This window comes from Hydra vulgaris, chromosome 08 (genome assembly GCF_038396675.1).
Source record: "Hydra vulgaris chromosome 08, alternate assembly HydraT2T_AEP".
Classification (NCBI taxonomy): Eukaryota; Metazoa; Cnidaria; class Hydrozoa; order Anthoathecata; family Hydridae; genus Hydra; species Hydra vulgaris.
This window is the reverse complement of record NC_088927.1, coordinates 35,359,423-35,383,056: the sequence shown is the minus strand read 5'-3', so window position 1 is coordinate 35,383,056 and position 23,634 is coordinate 35,359,423. Positions and strand designations below refer to the sequence as shown.

The following is a 23,634-nucleotide window of genomic DNA, read 5'->3' as shown; positions in this document are numbered from 1 at the left end:
GGGAAACATAAGTGTTAATATTCTTAAGACATATAGTTTACATTCCATACTTTGTTTCTCTAATTGTTCGTTGAAGAGCTCGTTGAAGAGTCGATTGAAGCCAACAGTGTACTATTTAACTTAATATTACTGCATCCAACATAAGATTGTGCTAACTAAACCTACTATTTTAAAGACAAAATTTCTACAACTAATAACGTATACAGCATAAATAATTTTGAAACTAAGACCCTGAGTTTGTTTGATTTTTGGAACCTTGGAGAATACAACATTAGCCAAGATTTCATAAAATTATTACCTTTAACATAATTTTATTCTAGTATCCGGTATGCCTTACTAGTGTTAACTTTACCAGGAACAACATGTACGATAATGCAATCGTTTAGTACATTACCTTGTGTAAAAAAAAAAGAGGTCAACAATGTCAAATGATCATTTGTCTGGTTTGGCACCTTAAGAGTACACAGAGACAAAATAAACTTGAACAAAAAAGGCTTTATAAATAAAACTGTTGGCATGTTTGGTATCGGTAACAAATGACTCCAATTCTTCTTTAAAATATAAACTTGATTTTAAACAAGTATTGTAAGTTTTTTGTGTGCACTAGTTAACTATATACATTCATTGTGTCATTAAAATATTTCTGCTATAGTACACCATTATTTATTACAGCGCCCTGTTTTTCCATGACAAATTTATACTCTCTTCTTTGTTCTACAAAAGTCTTTTTTTTCTTTGTTTTATATATTTCTTGATTTTAATGTATTAAACAGCACAAAAAGAAAAAAAAAAATACTGATAATATTGAGCCTCCCTTTCCTCTTAAAAAATTTTGTGGGCCTCCATACATACATAGATACAAGTACAATAAATACACTGGCACAGAAAATATATTACAATAAACAAACTAGGATAAATACATAAGTAGCACCCTATATTAAAATAAGTACCTGGAAAACTTCTTGCAAAATTCATTGAAGCAATAAAATGCCATTTATTATCAATAGGATTAAAGCGCTCCACAGAGCTGAGACAATGATGCCCATCGTACCCACCCAAAGCATATATAGATCCTCTCAGTGCACCAACACCCACTCCAGAACGGCAAGTCTAAAAGTAATTATCATAATATACAGAGTAATGATCATCAAATAGCTAGCAGACTGTTAAACACATAGAAAGAAATTTTGTTTTTTTCCATAGAAGCACTTTTTCGATAAAAACCTTATTAATGAAACTTTTTTTAGCATAAAAGAACATTACCAGCAACATATCTGAAAAATGAGTCACACAATTTGAGTTTTCGTTGATGGAACAAGTAATGATAACTTGCTTGATACCATGGTAGTATTTATAAAAATTAGAATGAGATGCAACCTTACAACAATGGGAACAATATTTACAATAAACCTTGTCTAAAAGGGAGAGATCCTTATTAGAAGAACCAGCCCAAATACGACAACAGCTTCATCTTTATCTGTAAAATATTTCCTTGACTAAATTTATTTGTTGAAATGCAGTGGTTGCATATAGGTCTAACCAATTTGAATAGATTTTTTTATATAGAAAAATCAAAGTATGTAAATTGAATAAATAAAATATAAAATAATAAAGAAAAAAACACATTGAATGAATATAAAAAAGCACTAAAAAAAAATTAAAATTTTTATTTATTAAATATATATATACAGTATATACTTATAACAACATTTAAAACTTTAAAACATGAAATTTTACTAGACCTAAAAATATAATGAATCAAATGTATGCACTGCATTTATACATTGACAATATATTGACCATGCATGTTTACAGCATAAGTATAAATGTTGAGTTTGAACATGTGTACATGCATGATTTTAATATGTGTATAAATCTGGAGATTAAACTGGGTTGATAAGATAAATAAGTAAAGTTCTTTGATAAAAATTTAAAAATATAATAATTGAAAATAATTAAAATAAGATCATAGGAATAAAAGTGTTTTCTAATTTTTTTTGGAAAGATGCTTTTGATTATGAAAAGTGGTTGTCTTGGTTTTACAAATGATCTTTACAAAAAAATTTATTACTAATAGTTTTAATACTATTAATTTGTTACTTTTAAAAACTCAAGTTACTAGATTTCATAGTTGTCATAGTTACTATATCCATAGTTGTTACTTAGCAGCAATTCAAACTAATTTTAAAACTTGGGTTTGTTATTTTTCTTTATTTTATCAAACTATTTTTTTATTCTGATAAAAGTTGAAACCAGAGTTAATATTGATAACAAAAATATAGGAAAAATATAACTATGATTTTTGAATTCTATCAACTCATCAAATTTTTTTTTTGAACTAACTCACTCACAACAAGGTTGTAAGCAACTCGCAACAAGACTGTAAGCAACTCGCAACAAGGCTGTAAGCAACTCGCAACAAGGCTGTAATTAACCCGTAACAAGGCTGTAAGCAATTCACAACAAGGCTGTAAGCAACTTTTGACAGAAGATTTAAAAAGTCGAAGGTTGCATGAGTCAGGAAAGCATAATTACAATTTTAGTTTGAAAATCAAAAATCAGAGTAGAAAATTTTTTTTTACTAAAAATAATAAACTTCATTTAATATAACATTTATTTAATAAACTTTATTTAATAAAACAAATTGTTTTTTTAACAAAAGATAATTTTTTCTCAAAACAGTTAAATGTAAAATTCTCAGGGTTTTAAAAGCAGAAGTCGTTATATAAAAATGTTTTATGTGTATAATGAAAAGACTTATTTTATAACAATAAAATTAACTATATAATTTTTAATTATAAAAAATTATAATAAAATTTTTTATTATTTTTTTGTTATTTCATATATATCACTACTTTGTATTTATATTGTAAATATTAGGATTATATAGTAAACAACAAGATATTTATATATATATAGTAATAATTATATTAAGAAATATTAAGATATATTAAGTTATTATTGTAAATATCAAGATATTTATAAAGTAAATATTAAAATTATATTGTAAATACCAAGATATATATATATATATATATATATATATATATATATATATATATATATAAAGTACAAAGGTCAGATTTAAGCTCTAAAAAGAGAAAATTTGCAAAATTAAACAGCAGAAATGTCTGTGGGAAATGCATCTGAAATAAGGTAGTTTTTTAAAACTATTGTATATATTGATTGCAAGAATAAAAAATTATTAAGTTAAAGAGAACTTGACTCATTCGTAGATAGAGCATCCCAAGCAATGAGCTATGCAGTTATCTTAGTCCTGCTAACTAACCTAAAGTCATAACTTAGCACTCCTTATGTGTAGCACTCCTAATGTGACCTTAAAAAGCATATACAGGAACATCATTCTTGTGCAACATGGTATTGTTAATACTCTGATATTTTACAGCTGTTGATAGAATCAGCCCCATTTTCTATGTTTTAATAAAATACATATCAGAGTTTAAAATAAAATCATATCTTAATGTGACCAAAAAATAATGCTGATGAAAAAATGATAAAAATTTTTTTTTAAACTAACACAATAAAAAAGTTTACATCTTTCTTTAGTAGTAATAAATATAAAAAAGTTTACATCTTTCTTTAGTAGTAATAAATATAAGTAATTAAAAAAGCTAAGGTTCTAAATAAAAAAAGTTCTAAAAAAAAACTCTTAAATTCTGTTCTGATAACAACATTAGAATAACAAACAGAGAATCATATACTGAAAATGATAGTGATGGTGATGATGACTTTATAAATAAAAATAGTATCCAAATGTATAGTGTTTTAAATTTTTTTACTTCAATGGACATGTATTGTTTTTATATTATGATATATTTATGATATATTTTCAGAAAAAAATTTTTTATTGAAGCAAAAAAGTTATAAAAATTTACCACAAAGTTAGGATAACAATTACCTGCAGATTATTACCTGCAAAGGTGTAGACCTGCAGATTATTACCTGCAAAGGTGTAGACCTGCAGATTATTACCTGCAAAGGTGTAGACCTGCAGATTATTACCTGCAAAGGTGTAGACCTGCAGATTATTACCTGCAAAGGTGTAGACCTGCAGATTATTACCTGCAAAGATGTAGACCTGCAGATTATTACCTGCAAAGGTGTAGAACTGTTCCAAGAGTTTGTGCTCCAATCAAAAACTTCAACAGAATTTAAACGGTTATCTCCATCTGAACCAGCGATAGCATATATTTTACTTTTTAATACACATACACCTAGTTGTTGCCTATGAGACCACAATGATGTTAATGATTTCCATGAGTTATCAAACATGCTAGCATAAAAATTTTACACTAAAATTTATTACATTAATCATTACAATCAATTTTATTCTTAAATATGCAAACATATTAGACAAGAAATAATTATTTTTAAAATTAAAAACAAATCATTTATTTTTAAAACCTTTAAAAAAGATTACAAAATAAAATACCTTTTTTAACCTCTTCCTTTATAAAAGGTAGAGGTGTCCCTTTGTGTCTGTCCCTAGTGTCCTTTTGTATTTTCTTTTTTAATTTTTTATGTTTAAAGTTTACATTAAAATCGCACCTTATCTAAACCGCAATCATGATTACGAATCCACCAATTACCTCCCACTGCATTAAAATAAACAGTAACTTTTCATCCAAAATAGGCATGTACTCAAAGGGTGTCTATATGCTTTGATAACCACCTTAGTTAATTATAATTTAAAAACTGCCATTTAAAAATTAAAGTTGATAAATGCACTTAGAAAATTATATGATGTAGCATTTTTTGAAAATAAAAATATAAACAACTTAGTATTTCCAACAGAAAATAAAAAACCTTAATTTCTATTAAGCCAGTGGTTTCATTGAATTAAACTTTCTTAAAGTATCAATAGAACTTTTTGTAAGTTTTTACTCTTGTTTATTTTTCACTAAACCGTGAATCCAGTGAGTGTAGAAGTGTTATGAAAATTAGTAAAAATAAATATTATTTTTAAAAGCTCAAAAACATATTCATGATGCCTTATATCACATCACTTTCAATATATTAAACTATGCATGCAATATTTGGAATATTGAAAAATCTTAATCTTCAAGCTTTTTTTTTCTTAATCTTCTACATCTATTCTTCATCTAAATCTACAAAACATTCTGTCAAAAAAGCATCAAGATTCTGAGTTAATTTGACCATAAACCTGATTATTACCAACAATATACTTTAAAAATAAAAACAAGTTTGACAAATAAGTGGCTTTAAAATTTTATGTTATATTGAATAATATATATTTTTATTATATTATAATTGAATATTATATAATTTTATATAAAACCAAGAAATTGAAACAAAAAGGTATTGAATAAAATTATTCGATACCTGGAATAATTTTATTCTAAACTCATTCTTCTCCAACAAATATTCCAGAAATTTCATCTCTTATATCTAAATTGAATCCAAAACAATGATTAGGTCCAACATTTCCGATAATTTGAAATTATCTCGCGTTATTCCAATATTTAAAAATGGCTCTAAACTTTCATGCTCTAACTACAGACCTACTTCTCTTTTATCTAACATAAGTAAGCTTCTTGAGAAACTTGTATATTCTTTTCTAAACTCATTTAATTGTTTAAATGATTTTCAATTTGGTTTTTGATCAAAACATTCTACTTGCCATGCATTAATAAGTATAACAGAAAAAATAAGGAAAGCTCTTGATATTGGTCATTTCGTTTGTGGTGTTTTTATCAATTTACAAAAAGCTTTCGATACCGTTGACCATAGTATTTTGATTTCTAAATCAAATCATTAATGAATTTGCAGTATTGTAAATGACTGGTTTTGATCTTATTTTTCAGATCGAAAACAATTTGTAAGTATTAATGGTTTCAATTCCAGTAATAAACCAGTTTTGTGTGGTGTTCCTCAAGGTTCTGTTCTAGGTCCTCTTTTATTTTTAACCTACGTTAACGACCTAATTAACTTTGTTCACTTCTCTTCAGTTCATCTGTTAGCTGATTATACAAATCTCTTGCACATCAACTATTTGTATCATTCTTTATGTAAAAATGTTTATTTGGATCTAAAAGGTATAGTTCACTGGTTAAATGCTAACCTAATGTCTCAACATCGAAAAAATTGAACTCATTTTTTTTCATCTCTGAGAAAAAACTATTTCTTTAAAAACGTTGAAATCAAAATCAAAATTAATGATAAATAGCTATACCCTTCAAGAGTTATTAAATATTTAGGTGTATTAATTGATTGCAATCTTTCATGGAACTTTCATATTAATGAACTAAGCATAAAAATCTCGAGCTAATGGTATGCTTTCGATAATTTGTCAATAAAGTTGCACTAAAGAATATTTACTATGCATTATTCTCATCTCATCTTAGATATTGTTGTCAAGTTTGGGGTCAAGTTGGAAACTATCGCATTAACAATTTGCTATCGTTTCAGTGTCAATCCATTAGAATAATAAACTTTCAACCAATTAAATCAGATACATTGAAGTTCTTCAAAAAACTTTTCACTTCAACATTCCCAGCGCTAGTAAAGTATGCTAATCTTCTTTTTGTTTTTGACTCTTACCGTCTCCTATCACAAACTTGTTCACAGAAGGTAGACTATTACATTCCTACTCTACTAGAAATATACACAATGGAAAACTAAATGCACCATCTTTTAAAACATAGAAGTATGGTAAAAATTCTATTGTTTATCAGTGCGTCTGTGAATGGAACAGGAGCCTCGCATGCATTTTGAGTCCAAAAAACTATATCCTAAAATACCTTTACTCCATCTTAATCAATATCAATTTTAAAAAATTCTGAAAAACTTTTTATTCAAACTTTTAGACATATTATCCTTACGATTAAAATATCCTTTTAATTTTCTTTTCATCATTACTACAATTATCATCAGTACTTTTTGTTTATTTTTTTCTTTTTTTTATTAAATCCTGCAAATTATGATTTCTACATGTTTGCTTTAATGTATGTTCTATGTGCTTATGGTCCATACGTTTCGATGCATGCCTTTGCTTATTATTACTTATATTATGTTTAAAAATTGATGTCACTCCTTTAATCAGATTTCTGTATGAGTGACACCATCCTAAATAAATCATTAACTTATTATTATAAATAATTTTATGCTCATAACTACCATTATAATATTAGTTATTAGTTATTATTATTATTTTTTCATTGTAATTATTGTAAACATACTTATTATTACTATTACTATAATTTGTCCTAATCTTTTTTTTATCTTATATTATTATAATATATTATTATTACTATTATTATTGTTATTAGTATAATTATTATTATCAAAACTATTGTAAAATGATTTACGGAAAATAAATAGCTTGTTGTTGTTGTTATTACTGTTGTCAGATAACAAAATCTTTTACTTTATCTCAAAAACTGGGTTCCATGGTTTCAAGGTGAAATAAACCACTTACATATTGTTGATCACACATAATTGATCAGGTTCTATGGTTTTAAAGTGAAATAAGTCACTTATATATTGTTGATGACATATAACTTTCTTTCTTTTTTTTTATAAACCATCATTTCAAAGAAGTCTGCAAGCAACCATTATTAGAGTTGGAAGTTACTAAAAGAGAAAAGACAAAGTTTATAAAGCAAGATAACGATTAACAGACAACTTAAAAGATTGCAAATTATATGAATCAGGAAAACAAAATGAAAGGAGCGAATCCCAAAGAATGAATGTTCGAGAAATTAAACTAGACAAGTAAGAACTTTTACAGCAATTAGAAACAGTCACAGTAAAATGATGAGATTTAATTGAATGACGAGTAACACGAGATGAATTTTAGAAGATGACACAAGAGCCCATTATGGTTTTTAAAGAAAAGTGAAAAAGAAATAACATTACAATGATGTGACAACGGTTGAAGGTTGGCTGGAAGTACAGGTCCAACTATGTTTACAATGTGTTTTCGCACCTTGTCTAAAAGAGTCTTACATTCGAAGATCCGTTCCCAATAAGGAAACAGTATTCCATACAAGAACAGATTTGAAATTTATAGAAATAAAGAATAGAATATAAAGTAAGAAAGTGGCAAGCACAAAAAAGAGATGCAACTGTACCAGATGCTAGTTTTACAATTGATTTGAAATATGGTTTCCAAGAAAGATTGGAATACCTGGACAAAGTAGGAGTTAATCCTAAAAGATAAAGGGTAGATGACTCATTGAGTACATCATGGTTCATAAATATAAGAAGATCTAGATTGTTGCGATAACTATTAGTCAAAAAAATAGAATTGTTGCTAAACTAAAGTTCACCAGCCACTGAGAGCATCATACTCTAGTAGATGTAAGATCCTTTTCAAGCTCAAATGTCCCCTCCAAGCAGTCAGAGAGTGTTGCTTCTTATCAAGACAAGAATAAATGGTAGAATTTCAGGGAGATGGTTAATTTAAATTTAAAAGAGTATAGGGTCAAAGAACCTTGAGAAACCCCTGAAGATACAGGAAATGAAAAAGAATGCTATCCATCAAGAACAACTTTTATACTACAATTGGTAAGGAAGGATTCAATAATTTTAAAGATGTTACATAATACACCATTAAAAGAGAGATTATGGAGAAGCATGTCAAACTTTATAAAAACCTTTAGAAATATAATGCACAATAAAACCTATTGGTTACCATTAACAAATCAGCAGTAGTACAAAAAGATTGAAATCCACATTGTTGATCAGAAAGTAAGTTATCAGATTCAAGATAAGAGGTTAAGTGTTTGATAAGTAAAGACTCAAAAATTCTGCTTATGATAGGAAGAAGACTAATTGGACAGTAGTTAAACCAGTCAGAATGCTTTCCAGAATTTTTGAAAATAGGGGTAAAAGATGACACTTTCCAGCAGGCTGGAAAACAAGATTTTAAAGTATAGATGACAGCTTCAAAGAACACTTCTGCAAGACTATAACAGTTATATTATTCTGCGAACAAAATACGATTTTGAGTTCTGAGGCTCCTCAGCAACAAGGTTCCTCAACAACAAGGTTCCTAAACAACAAGGTTCCTCAACAACAAGGTTCTTTAACAACAAGGTTCCTCAACAACAAGATTCCTCAGCAACTAGGTTCCTTAACAACAATTTATGAAAGTAACAAATACATAAAATTTTGGTACAATAAAAGTTGAAGCAAAATAGTTGAAACATTTAAAAATTGAAGTAAAAGTCATTATAAGAAGTAAATTGAAGTTTAAAGAGTTTTTAAATATTGCTTTATTATTGCAAAGATGACAAAACCTGGACCAAATACCTGGACCAACTTTTTTTCAAATTAACCTAATAGCTGGACCAACTGTTGTTTAAATTAACCTAATATCTGGACCAACTTTTGTTCAAATTAACTGCAATCTGAGAAAAAAAAAAAATTTTTTTGCAATTGATTCTTTTTAGTTATTCATCTGTAAGTTTAGAACAATTAATTTCTTTGCTCTATCTTAGGGTTTAAAGTAAAGGTTTATCAACATTTTCCTTAAATCCCAGTAAAATAAGTATTTATATCCAAACTGAAGATACTAAAAAAAATTTTAAACATTCTAAACTCATGAAAAAATGCAAGAAAATAAATATTATTAATAACCAACTGACAGATTTAAAAAGAAGGTGGAGATAAACTAGAATGTTGTTTATACCATGAAAAGAAGCTGTACACTTATCAATAACAGGCAGGTTATTTTTATGCCAGAAAAAGGGAACAACAGATGTAATTATTTAATCTACGACAAGTTTAAAAAAAAATTTTGAAAAACAAAAAAGATCTGTTGATAGCATTTGTAAACAGAAAAATATTTGACAATTCTTAAAAAATTATTTTTGAAACATAGGCTGCCATTTTACTTAATGATTCTAGTTTTCTTATTACCAAAGCCATTAAGCTTACCTCACCCTTTGCACTACATTTTCAACTTTTCTTTTAAAAATGTTTTTTAATCTTACAAATTGTTTCTTAAAGTATTTTCAGATATTTGGAATGCAATTCTCGAGTACTATTTGATGTACAACAATATTTAATATTTATTTTTGATGTACAACAATATTTAAAAGAATATATAAACAAGGACTAGGATTAGAATTAGGGTTTAGAACGTATTCTTACCCTGATGACACCTCGAATATTTATTTCAAACATTAAAAAATAATACCAGTTCTTAAATTGCATTTTGACTTTTTTAAGGCTACAACATTATTTATTTGCAAATAAAGTAGTGCCATGCTTCTTAAATACTTCTTTAAACAGCCTAAATTTTTATTGTACAACCAAAAACATTTTGTTTCCTCCAGGAATTTACTTGATAATGCTCCAGAGTGACAGTTGTCAAATTTCCTTGCATAACTTTTAAATAAATTGAGAAAGGATCACACTTTGATATATAGCACAAGTTTTCCTAGGAAGAGTGTGCATTCATATGCCTTGTTCATCCGCATTTAAAGAGATTATTTTAGACACACTGATCACAGCAATTTACATCTTTTAACTTTTTAAGTGTTTAATAATTCACTGCAAAAAGCTAAACTCATGTACTGAGAAAAAAAAAACCAATACTAAAAAAAAAAAAAAAAATTGTAACAAAATATTGAACTTTAATTAAATAAGCTAGAAAAATTTAATCTAGAAAAAAAGAAAATAAAAAAAAAAAATTTTATAAATTTTTATACAACTTTTGTATTCTTTTTTCTAGAGTGGTTGTTATTTTTAGCTACCGAATTTGATACAAGTTGAGAAAAAAAACATAATTTATAACAATTTAACAATAATTGAACAATTGGGTTTTAATGCACAACTTGAAGAATCCAAAGAAAGTGCAGACTATTTCAATGGGGGTGGTAAAAACAACCAAATATTTTATATTTGAACATTAGTATTAATGACTTTTTTTTTTCTTACATAAAAATGTAGACATTTAAAATTGTCTGTATTGTAGTGCAAACAATAAAGTATTTTTTTAATATACTGACCAAGGAAAGTGGCAAATAAATTGTATATCAAAAATTATTTTTATTTTCGATATGATCTTATCCGCTTTTTCAATTTTGGTAGTGGAAAATAACAAATGCCCTAAAAAAAAAAAAAAAAAAACAATAGAATATGTAGGTATTATTTTTTTGACAAAATTTTTCATTATTTAAATTTCCATTTTTTAAAAACTATTTTATTTAGATTTTGTTTTCTTTCTTCAAGTATTGCTGTTTTATTCTCCATAGTTTCTTATAGTTTTATTTTGCCGGAAATTCTTAAAACGCTTACTAAATAAAAACAAGGTCGAGCTGTCTTAAATTACTTTAAACATGAATGAAAGGCGTGCGCCCCTCACACGCTTCCTGAGAAGGCTTATAGCACGTTAAATATCATTTAATAAATTGTAAACTATGGTGAGTAGAAGTTGTGTGCAGCTAGTTTTTATTCCAGTAAAGTCAGTAGGTTGTCTTTATTTAATATTATCAGAAATTTTAGAAGACTGCATTAAGTATTTTTATGACCATCTAACTTTAGTTAAATGCAAATGCAACAAGCATTTATGATTATCTTTAATTTAAAAATTGAACTGAAACATAATATTTCTGAACCTCACTTCCCTATATAACATTATATATATAGTAAATGCAACAAACAGTATGCTCAAAAAACCTGAAACTGCAATAAGGGGTCATCAACAAATTATATCACGCAATTTTTGACTGTTTTAGACCCCCTCACCACAACATCCTCACTCTTTAAAAACAAGTTCTAAATTTAAACGATTGAACCCCCTCTCCCCGTAAAATTGCCTCTGTATATATATATATATATATATATATATATATATATATATATATATATATATATATATATATATATATATATATATATATATATATATATATATATATATATATATATATATATATATATATATATATATATATATATATATATATATATATACCCTCAGAACCGTCAGAATTAGGGTCGGCATTCGGCGATGCCGACCTAACTGCCAACCTAAAAGGGTTTGAGGTTTGGCAAAAAATTGCCGACCTTATTTCTATGTTTTATGGTAAGACTTTTGTATCAAAAATTTTTTGCTGACCTGATGCTGACCTCAAAAGATTGAGGTCCGCAAATTATTGCCGACCTCATTTTTCCTAATTCCAAGGGTTGCATATATATATATATATATATATATATATATATATATATATATATAATGCTGGGTCAATAACACAAAAATGTTAAGGAGAACAAAATACAAATATTTTTCGGCGTCCTATAATTCAATCGAAACGTAAATTTCAATTTAGAATCCAATATGAGAAATTTATTACACAACCGAAAATATTCACGAAAAAAATTAGAACCGAATTAATTTCAATCAAATTTTCAGTCGAAAGTCATAATTGTTTTTAGAACCGAAAAAATATTGATTGAATTATCAATCGAAACGTCATAAATAATTTTAGAACCAAAAAAATTTCGATCGAAAGTCGTGAAATAAAGTTTTTAAATCAAATATATATATATATATATATATATATATATATATATATATATATATATATATATATATATATATATATATATATATATATATTATTTGCTATTAAACAGTGTTCTGAGTATTATCTATGCTTTGAGCCAAGTTCTTCAATCTAATTTTAAAATGAATAAAGTACCAAAAACTATAAAACACAAAAAACCATCATCACCAAATTCTCTAAACCTATCATTCACTAATACTCATGGTCTTCGAAGTAACTTTTCTTCTGTTGAAACTTATCTCTTGCAAAGTTCACCAGACCTACTTGCTCTTTGTGAGACTAATTTGAGTTCAGCTGTCTCATCTTGTGATCTTAGTGTTGATGGTTATCTTCCTTTAACTCGTAAAGACTCCAATAGTCACATGCTTGGCCTGGGCATTTACATTCATAAGAATTCACCCATTTGTCGTGAAACTAGGTTTGAATCCACAGACTATTCTTTCATGTGCTTTCGTTTAGCACCACTTCACCCTATTGCCTTTCTCTTTGTTCTATATCGTTCTCCTTCATCTCAAGACTGCACTCTTTTTGATTTTATTTCTGATCATATTGACCAAGCCCTCTCTCTTTATCCATCAGCTAATATAGTTGTTGTTTGTGACTTTAATGCTCACAACTCTGAATGGCTTGGCTCTAGTGTCAGTGACTCTGCAGGCATTAAAGCCCACAACTTTTGCCTTTCTCAATCCCTAACTCAAATAGTCAACTTTCCAACTCGCTCTCCTGACAACCTGAAACATTTACCTTCTCTACTCAACTTATGTCTTGTTTCTGATCCTAGTCAGTGCTCAGTTTCTACACATTCACCTTTAGGTTCTTCTGATCACAGTTTGATCTCTCTAAAACTAATATCTCATTCTTCTTCATCACCTGAATCCCCCTATCATCGTACCTCTTACAACTACAGTAAAGCTGACTGGGATTCTTTTCGTGATTTTCTTCGTGATGGCCCTTGGGTAGAAATCTTTTGTCTTCCTGTTGAAAAATGTGCTTCTTACATAACTTCGTGGATTCAGGCTGGCATGGAATCTTTTGTTCCCTCTCGACGATTCCAGGTCAAGCCTCACTCTCCTCCATGGTTTTCTTCACACTGTGCTGCTGCGATTGCCAATCAAAACCATTACTTCCATATTTATCAGCAAAACAATTCTCCAGAAAACAGACGTCTGTTTATTACTGCTAGAAACAATTGTAAAAAGGTTTTGTCTAACGCCAAAACCCGCTAATCTCAGGTCATGAAATCTCGTATCTTATCTCAAAAATTAGGCTCTTGTGACTTCTGGAGAATCTTTAATAATATCAATAATAAGGGCAAATCTTTAATTCCACCTTTCTTGTATGGTTCAGACTTTGTCACCTCACCTAAAGACTAAGCTGAATTGTTTGCTAAAAACTTTTCATCAATATCATATCTTAATTCCACTAGTTGCGTTCTACCTGATATTGCCAACAAACAGGTTGATCCATTGCTTGACATTCATATCACTCAGCTTCTGTATTTAAAGTGATTTTCTATCTTGACTCTTCTACAGCTTGTGGCCCGGACAACATACCTGTTATTGTCTTGCAAAAGTGTTCTCTAGAGCTGTCGTATATATTTTCAAAACTATTCAACAAGTGCTTATCAGAGTCTTGTTTTCCAGACTGCTGGAAAGCAGCATCTGTTATCCCCATCTTCAAAAATTCTGGAGAGCGATCTGATTCGTCTAACTACCGTCCCATTAGTCTTGAATCTAATAACATACTTTCTGACCATCAATATGGATTTCAATTTTCTTGTTCTACAGCTGATTTGATAACAGTAATAACTGATAGGTTTTATCGTGCATTTGATAAAGGTGGAGAGGTTAAGGCCATCGCTCTTGACATTTCAAAAGCTTTTGATAAAGTTTGGCATGCTGGTCTTCTCCATAAGCTTTCTTCTTATGGTGTATCCAGCAACATCTTTAAGATTATTGAATCCTTCCTTTCCAATCGTAGCATAAAAGTTGTCCTCGATGGACAGCACTCTTATTCTTATTCTATAACTTAAGGGGTTCCTCAAGGTCCTTGGCCCTATACTCTTTTTAATTTACATTAACAATCTTCCAGATATTCTCACATCTAAGGTGGCATTGCTTGCTGATGATACTACCATTTATTCTTGTCGTGATAAGAAACCAACACCCTCTGATTGCTTGGAGGGGGCATTTGAGCTTGAAAAGAATCTCACTTCTGCTACAGCATGGGGCTCACAGTGGCTGGTGAACTTTAATTCAGATAAAACTCAATTTTTTTCAGCCAATCATTATCGCAATTTAGATCTTCCTATATTTATAAACAGTGATGTACTCAATGAGTCACCTTCTCTTCATCTTCTAGGATTAACTCTTACTTCCAATCTTTCTTGGAAACCATATATCAAATCAGTTGCAAAATTAACATCTGCTAAGGTTGCATCTCTTTATCGAGCTCGTCACTTTCTTACTTCGGATTCTATTCTCTATCTCTATAAATCTCAAATCCGGTCTTGTATGGAATACTGTTGCCATATCTGGGGTGGATCTTCTAATGCCCTTTCTTTTTTAGACAAGGTGCAAAAACGCATTGTAAACATAGTTGGACCTGCTCTTGCAGCCAACCTCCAACCATTATCACATCGTCTTAATGTTGCTTCTCTTTCTCTTTTCTACAAATACTATAATGGGCAGTGCTCTAAAGAGCTAGCGCCTCTTGTGCCATCTACTAAAATTCATTCTCGTGTTACTCGTCATTTAATTAAGTTTTTTTTCCTCGAATATCAGCTCTTTGGAATTCGCTTCCTTCATCTTGCTTTCCTGATTCATATAATTTGCAATCCTTTAAAATGTCCGTCAATTGATATCTTGCTCTACAATCTTCATCTTTTTCCTTTCAGTAACTTCCAACTTTAATTAGTGGCTGCTTGCAGCCTTGTTGGAAGCAAAGATGTTTAAAATATATATATATATAAATATATATAACATCTGTAATTTTGATCTTTGTCGCAATTTTACCAGGCAAGTTTAATTACAAAAATGTCGATGTATCTCGATTTTTTTAGATGTCGCCCTGAATAGTTTAGTTAGAGTTATTGCAAAGAATTGGAGAGTGGCTTTTTCTTTATTAGAAAAAAAATATGGTCAAATTAACTTAAGTTTGTTACTTATAAAATAGGAATTATGAAAAATGAAAGGAAAAAAAAAGTGTCACTTTTAAGTGCTTAATACACAGAAGTCGATGTTTAATAATTTTTGGAAAATTTTCCTACCCACACTGAGCTTATTAAGATCTTCTATCCCTCCCCTTATAAACTACTAATGGGAAAAAAAACTAAATTTTAAAGAGTTCTTAGGTATAATGGCGACAAGGACTCCAGGACTCCGGGCTTAAAACCAATAAGTTCTAAGTCATTAAATTGTATGAACTTTTTTTTTTTTGCAGATCATAAGTCAACCAATATGTTTAGAACTTCTGGACACCAGAAACCAGGAAAAATTAAAGATATAAAGCCAGAGTCCTTTTGGAACTCTGCATCCCGGATTTTACTTGTTATGAACAAAGAAACTGTATCTTAAAACTAAAAAAAAATCATTTTCAGTTATTATTTTCTAATTTTTGAAACAGGTTTAGGTCTGAAACTTTTGGAGTAAGATGATAAATTTTCGGAAATGTTCATAACTTATTAAAATCTTTGAGTGGTGTAAAAATGAGCAGAATCTGAGACTTAAGGTTTCATTTTATAAAAAAATTGAATGTTTTTACATGGGTTTGCCCATTGCACAATCTGTTATAATAATATAAACTTTATAAAATAAATATATTAAATTATATAAAGTTGATGTAACTACTTTAAAATATCATTTTTCTAAACTATTATTTTTCTTAAAAATATAAACGAAGAGATTGCAAGAGTTATATTGCTTCAAGCATAAATACTTGTAACAATTAATCAAATAAAAAACTTTTTCTACAGATATAACTCTGTTATTAATTTTCAATACAATATATTGAGGGAGTTTAGATGCCCTTGCTATCAAATATATTTATACTAGATAACGTGATCAAGTATATTTATTCTTGATAACAAGGGTATCTAAACTCCTTCAAAAAATTATTTTGAAAAATCGAAAAAATTATAGAGTCATATATAGAAGTTTTTTATCTATTTATTAAAAAATTAACTCTTTAAAAGATGTTATTTAAAGTTTGTAATAATTAATATTTTTCCATTTTAATAAACCAATCATTATAACAAAACAAACCAAAAAAAAAACTAAAATATTAAAAGTGGAACTAATATATAAATATATAATTTTAATGTGTACTAATGTGTAATGTAACATGCAATTTTTTAAATTTGGTAATTATTTTTGTTATTGTTTGTTATGAAAAATTGTTTAAACTAATATTGATAAAGAAAATTTTTTAAATTAAATTTCTTTTATAATTTCCTTTTTTATGCCTCATATAACATCTTTTTTTTTTCTTTTGTTGAACATTTTTAACATTTGATAATGTAGTGGTAGCACTCTACCACTACAATATCAAATGTAGTGGTAGAGCGCTCGCTTCATAAGGGAGAGGTTCCAAGTTTGATCCCCACGACATCCCTGGTAGTACCGTGCTTAACTCTGCGCAGCGGCCTTTTTCATCAAGGTTCACGTTTCAGAGTTATAGAGTTAAGAGAGGGTTATAACCACAATTAAGTAGCCTCCTCATCTGTAGTGGCTGTTTCGACCTTGGGGAGGAAAAAAAAATGAAATTGTCATTGAAACATCATAAGTGGTTTTCATAATGGGAATTTATTTAGGTGCCTGCATTTTGAAATCAACTCATTTCGTTTATTTAACAAGTTATCACCTTTATATGTTAAAATAAGTAATTTTTGTATAAGCAAAGATTGCAAATTTATGACGAGGCGTTATAAGGATTGCAACGCTCTACTTTTTCCACTTAATTAAGGGTGTAAACGTTTGTCTGACAGGATAAACTAGTTACAAGTGCTGATCCTCATCGAAATGCCAATAATAATAGACACAACTCTGAGGAGATGTTTATTACTTAATCACTACACAAATTATGCTTACACATTGGCATTAATGTTTTTTTTCCATTCTGAGGCATTTCATTGTTGTATGCATACTTTTCATTTTTTAATCTATTTTTTGTTTTAATTATTTTTTGTTTGGTGATATAGTTTTTGTATATCTTCGTTCATATTATTATTTATATAACAATTTATTTTTTATTATTATTGTTAGTACTGTTTAGGTGCATTGCCTGTCTTATTTATATTTTAAATATTCCTCTATTAATCTTTATTTTTGTCTTGACAACTGTCAAAATATGCTTTGTTTGAAAAATAATTCTCCTTTATTCTAATGTACTTCATTTCTTCCCTCAGGCGTTCACTGCTCATGTGTGACCATTCAGCGAATTTTATATATGTCAGAATTATATATATGCCAAAGTTTATAAATAATAAAAGAATAAAAAGATAAAATTAAGTGGCTATGAATTGATGGTTTTACTCTAGGATGCATTGCAATAAATCAGTATATCACAAATATTGCTATTATTGTTATTATTATTTTAATCTATTGTTATATATTAATGCCATTAGGTGTTTACTTCAGATTAGTTTATTACTATTTATAAATGACCATGACTTGTAACAACTCTTTTCAGAATTATGACATATTGAAAAACCCTTTTTCATGCAACATTGGTAACAACACATTATCAGCCCAACTTTGTGCTATTGTGTATTCCTTTGTAACAATTCACTTAACTGTCATCAGACGAACAAGCAAATTATTATTACATTCATATGATGCCTATAGAAGAAGAACGCCAACAAGAGATGACTAAATTTTTTCGTAAATCTTTAACATGATCACTCACACAAGGTGACTGCAAAGAACTGGTTCAGCTTTGTCTGCTCATAATAACTAAGGGATCTGAAACAAAGAACTTCAAGATGCTTAATTCTGGTGCTCTTCACAAAGCAAAGTAGATGAGGAAACTGCTTTATACTCTGAAGATTGTGCTTCTGTTAGAGTATATTTAGTCCGTTTTTTTCAATTAAAACTGTTAGAGTTTAATTGAAAAAAAAAAGACTAAATATACTCTAGTCCATTTTAAAAAAAGGGTTTTGCCATGAAATCATTTTACATGTCCAATTAACAGATTATGGATCATAATGGATCATTAAAGCTGATGTTTGGATTATTATGGATCAATTATGGATTATTAAAGCTGATGTTTGAATAAACATAAAAAAAACCACTATAGATAGTTTTGGTTTTTGGGATATCCCATTATTACCTTTATTTGGAATTTTTAATTGTCAAATATTTACCTTGTTTAATCCCATAACAGCTCAATTGATCCTACAACTGTTGTACGTGTTGTGGTCAGGGTTGGGGTCAAATAAGTATTTGGATTTGGTAAAAAAAAAAGGTAACTTGGCATATTCGTATTTTATTTGAATAAAAATTTCTTAAATACTTGTATTTGTATTTAATTGAAAAATATTTTCAATTCCATAAACTGATGTTTTAATCCCATAAGAGCCAAATGATGTTTGGTATTTATACTTTGGTATGATACTTGTATTTGCATTTAATTGAAAAATATTTTCAATTCCATAAACTGATGTTTTAATCCCATAATAGCTCACTTGATCCTACAACTGTTGTACGTGTTGTGGTCAGGGTTGGGGTCAAATAAATATTTGGATTTGGTAAAAAAAAAAAGGTAACTTGGCATATTCGTATTTTATTTGAATAAAAATTTCTTAAATACCTGTATTTGTATTTAATTGAAAAACATTTTCAATTCCATAAACTAGGTTAACCGACGTTTTTTTGAGAAATAATAACTAGTTGTTTTTTTTCATATTAAACACTAAAATAAATTTAAAATTTATTTTTAATCTTATTTGTTAGCAGGGTTGGGGTCAAATACATTTTGATCAAATACAATAGGCTAATTCTAGATACCTGTACTTTAGGTTAAGAAAAGAAAAAAAAGTTTTTTTAAGACAAGACAGATAAAATGGTCTACTAAATAGAAGAATGAAACAAGTCTTTTAACAAATATCCTTTAAAAATAATTTTCAAATTTATTTAAGAGCTGAAAATGAAAAAAAAAAACAATGAGCCTCATGGTATTTCGCAAAAAAAAAAAAAAAAAGCTGGTTAGCTTAGTCTATGGAATTTCAAATAAATTTCAATTAAACACAAATACAAATATTTAAGAAACTTTTTAATCAAATACAATACAAATAAAAATACGCCAAATTAGCCTATTTTTACCAAATAAAAATTGGTACTTGGTAAAAACAGGCTAATTTGGCATGCTAAGTTAGTTATGTTTGTATTTAAAAAATATTGATTGCCATTTTTGTATTTGAATTTGTATTTGGAAACCTAGAAGTAGCATATTTGTATTTATAGTAGATCAAATGTATTTGACCCCAACCCTAATTGTAGCATATTATCTTAAGGTCAATGATCGATAGTTAATATTTAAAAAATTATATTGTGATATCAACGAAATATCAATATCATATTATGATAATAATTTTTCAAGTGTTAATATAACATAACAATAATTAAAAAAGCAATATTTTTAAGATATGACTCTATATTTATACTATATGTCAATAATAAAGATAAAAACTCAGTTGAAGTGCTAAGTAATATTATCATCAATTTGTGATATTGATGATGTAGCATTATCATTATGTTAAACTATTATTAAGTAACCATTCTCAATATGTTAAACTAGTATTAAATTACATGTCACATGGTTGGTTCAAGTGTTAAACAAATTTAAAAAACATGTATTTTTTTTAATTTGAGAGGTTTTGTTAATTTATTTAAAAGAATCATTTAAATACCTAAAGCATTCTACTTTGTTAGTAATTTGCTCTCCAGTTTCTTTACCTCCAATTGCAAACAATAAACCAACCGTTGAATATCGAGGTATGGTTCGTTTAGAGCGAAAAATAGCTCTCATTTTTGGATACAAATGATAGTTTTTTGCCTCATCTAACAAATCTCTACAACTCATTTCAGACTTAATGAGCTCTTCATTAATTATATGTTGCATTATAAATTTTTTTGATAACAAAGGTAGTTTTACTTCATTAAGTAAAGCAAAAAATTGGTTGCGCCTTTGATTAAGATCAAATTTAACCCATTTTATGACCGCATTGTAAACATCCTGTTCTAAAACTACATTTAACTTATGACTGGAAATAAGACTTTTAAGCACAGAAAATGGTAAGTTTTTAAATTCATCTGAATTAATAACATCTTTAAAGTTATTTTCCATAAATATATCAATCTTAGAAGTAAAAGATATACAGTTATAAAGAGTTGCAAAGTTGCGAATGTTAATACAATTCATGGTATCCAGTTGTTGCTCAAGAAAGTTACAACATATATCACAAACCTGAATAAACTGCAATTGTGTAGCTAGACGTAGAATATCTTCAACATTTTTAGAATGTATTTCTATTTCGCCATCATACGCAAAATCTAATAATTGTTTTAATATATTTGCTTTAACATCATTTAATACAACAGTTGACTGGCTACTTTCTTTAAGTTCTCCAGCAAACATTGCATAAAAATATTGACTGCATGCAGCAAGAACTGAACGGTGCACTGGAAATACCTGGTCTTCAACTTGTAATACCAAATCACACAGTTTAATAGCGTCCTCTCTATATCTTTTTAAAGTTTTCAAAATCATAACGCTGTGGTTAGATATATTTCTTAATTGCTTCTCCATTCATTTAACTAAATTAGATACAATAAAATTCAAAACTTTATTTAGTGCGTTCTATTTGACAGAAGGAATATTTATGTTATTACCCTAGTGTAGTATTGTTGAATGCTTTATTGTTATTATTATTATTAACTGATTTAACGACAAATAACGTTGTAATCAAATTTTACTTTCCAATGTTGACTTTAAAGGTTTCTGTCGCTGGAATTTCGGTCCGTGAAAATTCTTATCCCGTTAAAAAGTTTTTACGAAATTTTTGGTCCGGCCGGATCAATTTTTGCTATAATTTTGGTCCTGTCACGGAGAAAATTGTCTGCGGAGTAAGTTGTCCGGTGGGACACTTTACTCCGGAGTATAACGTCCTAGTTTTAGGCCTGTAAATCGAGCCGAACGAGCCAAGCTTGCTAGGGCTCGGCTTGGCTCGTTTACATATTAAGAGAGTTCAGGCTCGGCTCGAGCTCGTTTCGAACATGAGATTCTTTGTTCGAGCTAGGCTCGTTAAGGATTAGTATTGTTTGGGCTCGGCTCGATGTACATGTTTAAAACTCGAAATAATTATTGTAACCTGTTAGTTTAAAGCTCGTTTAGTAAAAAAAATTGTTCGTTAAAGGCTCTGTAAATAATGCAAGTCCAAATTAGCAAACAACATGTAATTTAATGTTCAAAGTTCAAACATAATGTAAACTCTCACAAACATAATAATTCCTATTAAACACTGCACTCTAATAGTTCAAATTACATTTTCACAAATATAAGTCTTGCTCTCATTGCATTGGATAAATATATATATATATATATATATATATATATATATATATATATATATATATATATATATATATATATATATATATATATTCGAGCTTTAATCGAGCCTATATGAACGAGCCTATAATGTTCAAGATCGGCTCGTTTAATAAACGAGCCTAGTTTTTTGTTCAAGCCCGGCTCGTTTACCATTCGAGCCGAACATGAACGAGCTCTTGTCGAGCCGGCACCGAGCCGTTCACGAACACGAGCCAGGATTTACAGCCCTACCTAGTTTGTCCTATCCAACCGTCTAGAACAATTTACTCCGCAGCAAATGTCCTACGTTGGAGTAAACTGTCATTTTTTTGCGGGTTATTTCCTTCGGACCACTCAAGCAATGGGTTTTAGCGTTTGTTTAAACGATGGTTTGAGAACTCGCGCATTACTCTGCGGCATAAAGAAAACTTTAACACTTTATATACTAAGCATAATATTATTTTAATTAACATAGTAATATTATGCGTCATTTAACTCATACAAATAAACCTGAAGCTTTTTAGTTCAAAAGGTCATTTTATACCTGTTTAAAAGTTTGAAAAAATTTAAAAATGTTAACACTGACATGTTTAGAACTTTATATTTCGTTTAAGGTTTAAGTTAAAAACAGTAAAAAATAAAAATTATGTTTTTTCTGTTATCTTGTTTGAAATTTTTTCTAGATTCAGAATCAGAGCCGTAACCACAATTTTGATATTAGGGGGCCCTAGGGTTCTTTTAAAGGAGAAAGGGGATAAAAAATTTGTTAAAATTATTTTACGTATATGTTTTTCCTTAATAGTTATAATTTAAAATTTTTTTAGAGGGATATAATAATATAAATATATATATATATATATATATATATATATATATATATATATATATATATATATATATATATATATATATATATATATTCTCAGAGCCGTAACCTCCCCCGGTGGTTACGGCTCTTAGAATATATATAATATATATATATATATATATATATATATATATATATATATATATATATATATGTATATATATATATATATATATATATTATTAGAATATATATATTCAATATTATAAGAATAATTGATTTTTTTTAAGTGAAGTTTTTTTAGCTCCTATAGCAACGCCCATAGCAACGGCAATTCCTGACTTTTAGTAAACTAAATTTTTTATTTAGTACCTAATTGTTTTTGCAACCTTTATTTCAATCTTCTTTTTCATCATTCACTTAATTCATTTTATTTAAGAAACTAAAGTAAGTTTTTTTTAAAATTGCATCTATCAAACTGGTTGACTTTGTCAACCAAATTATATATTTTGACAAGCAAAACTTAATAATGTAGGTTATTTATGAAAAGTTTAAGTAAATACCAGCTAATAATATTGATGATACAAATAACAATGGTAAAAATAAAATAACCAACTGAAACAATTACAAGAATGATAAGATAATTTTATAATTTAAAAAAAAATCATTATTCATTTT

The 23,634-nt window shown here is 28.2% G+C and overlaps 1 protein-coding gene across 1 annotated transcript in view; it reads right to left on the bottom strand.

Annotated features, from left to right (window-relative positions):
- LOC100215416 (kelch-like protein diablo) overlaps positions 1-21,568 on the bottom strand; it is a 40,699-nt gene extending 19,131 nt beyond the window's left edge. The window contains exons 1-4 of the mRNA XM_065803556.1: positions 21,449-21,568; positions 20,467-21,373; positions 4,114-4,294; positions 951-1,110 (exon numbers count right to left, since the gene is read on the bottom strand). Coding sequence (XP_065659628.1) covers positions 951-1,110; positions 4,114-4,294; positions 20,467-21,365 — 1,240 coding nt within the window. The 5' untranslated portion in view covers positions 21,366-21,373; positions 21,449-21,568. The remainder of the gene's footprint in view (positions 1-950; positions 1,111-4,113; positions 4,295-20,466; positions 21,374-21,448) is intronic.
- Between the last annotated feature and the right edge of the window lie 2,066 nt (positions 21,569-23,634).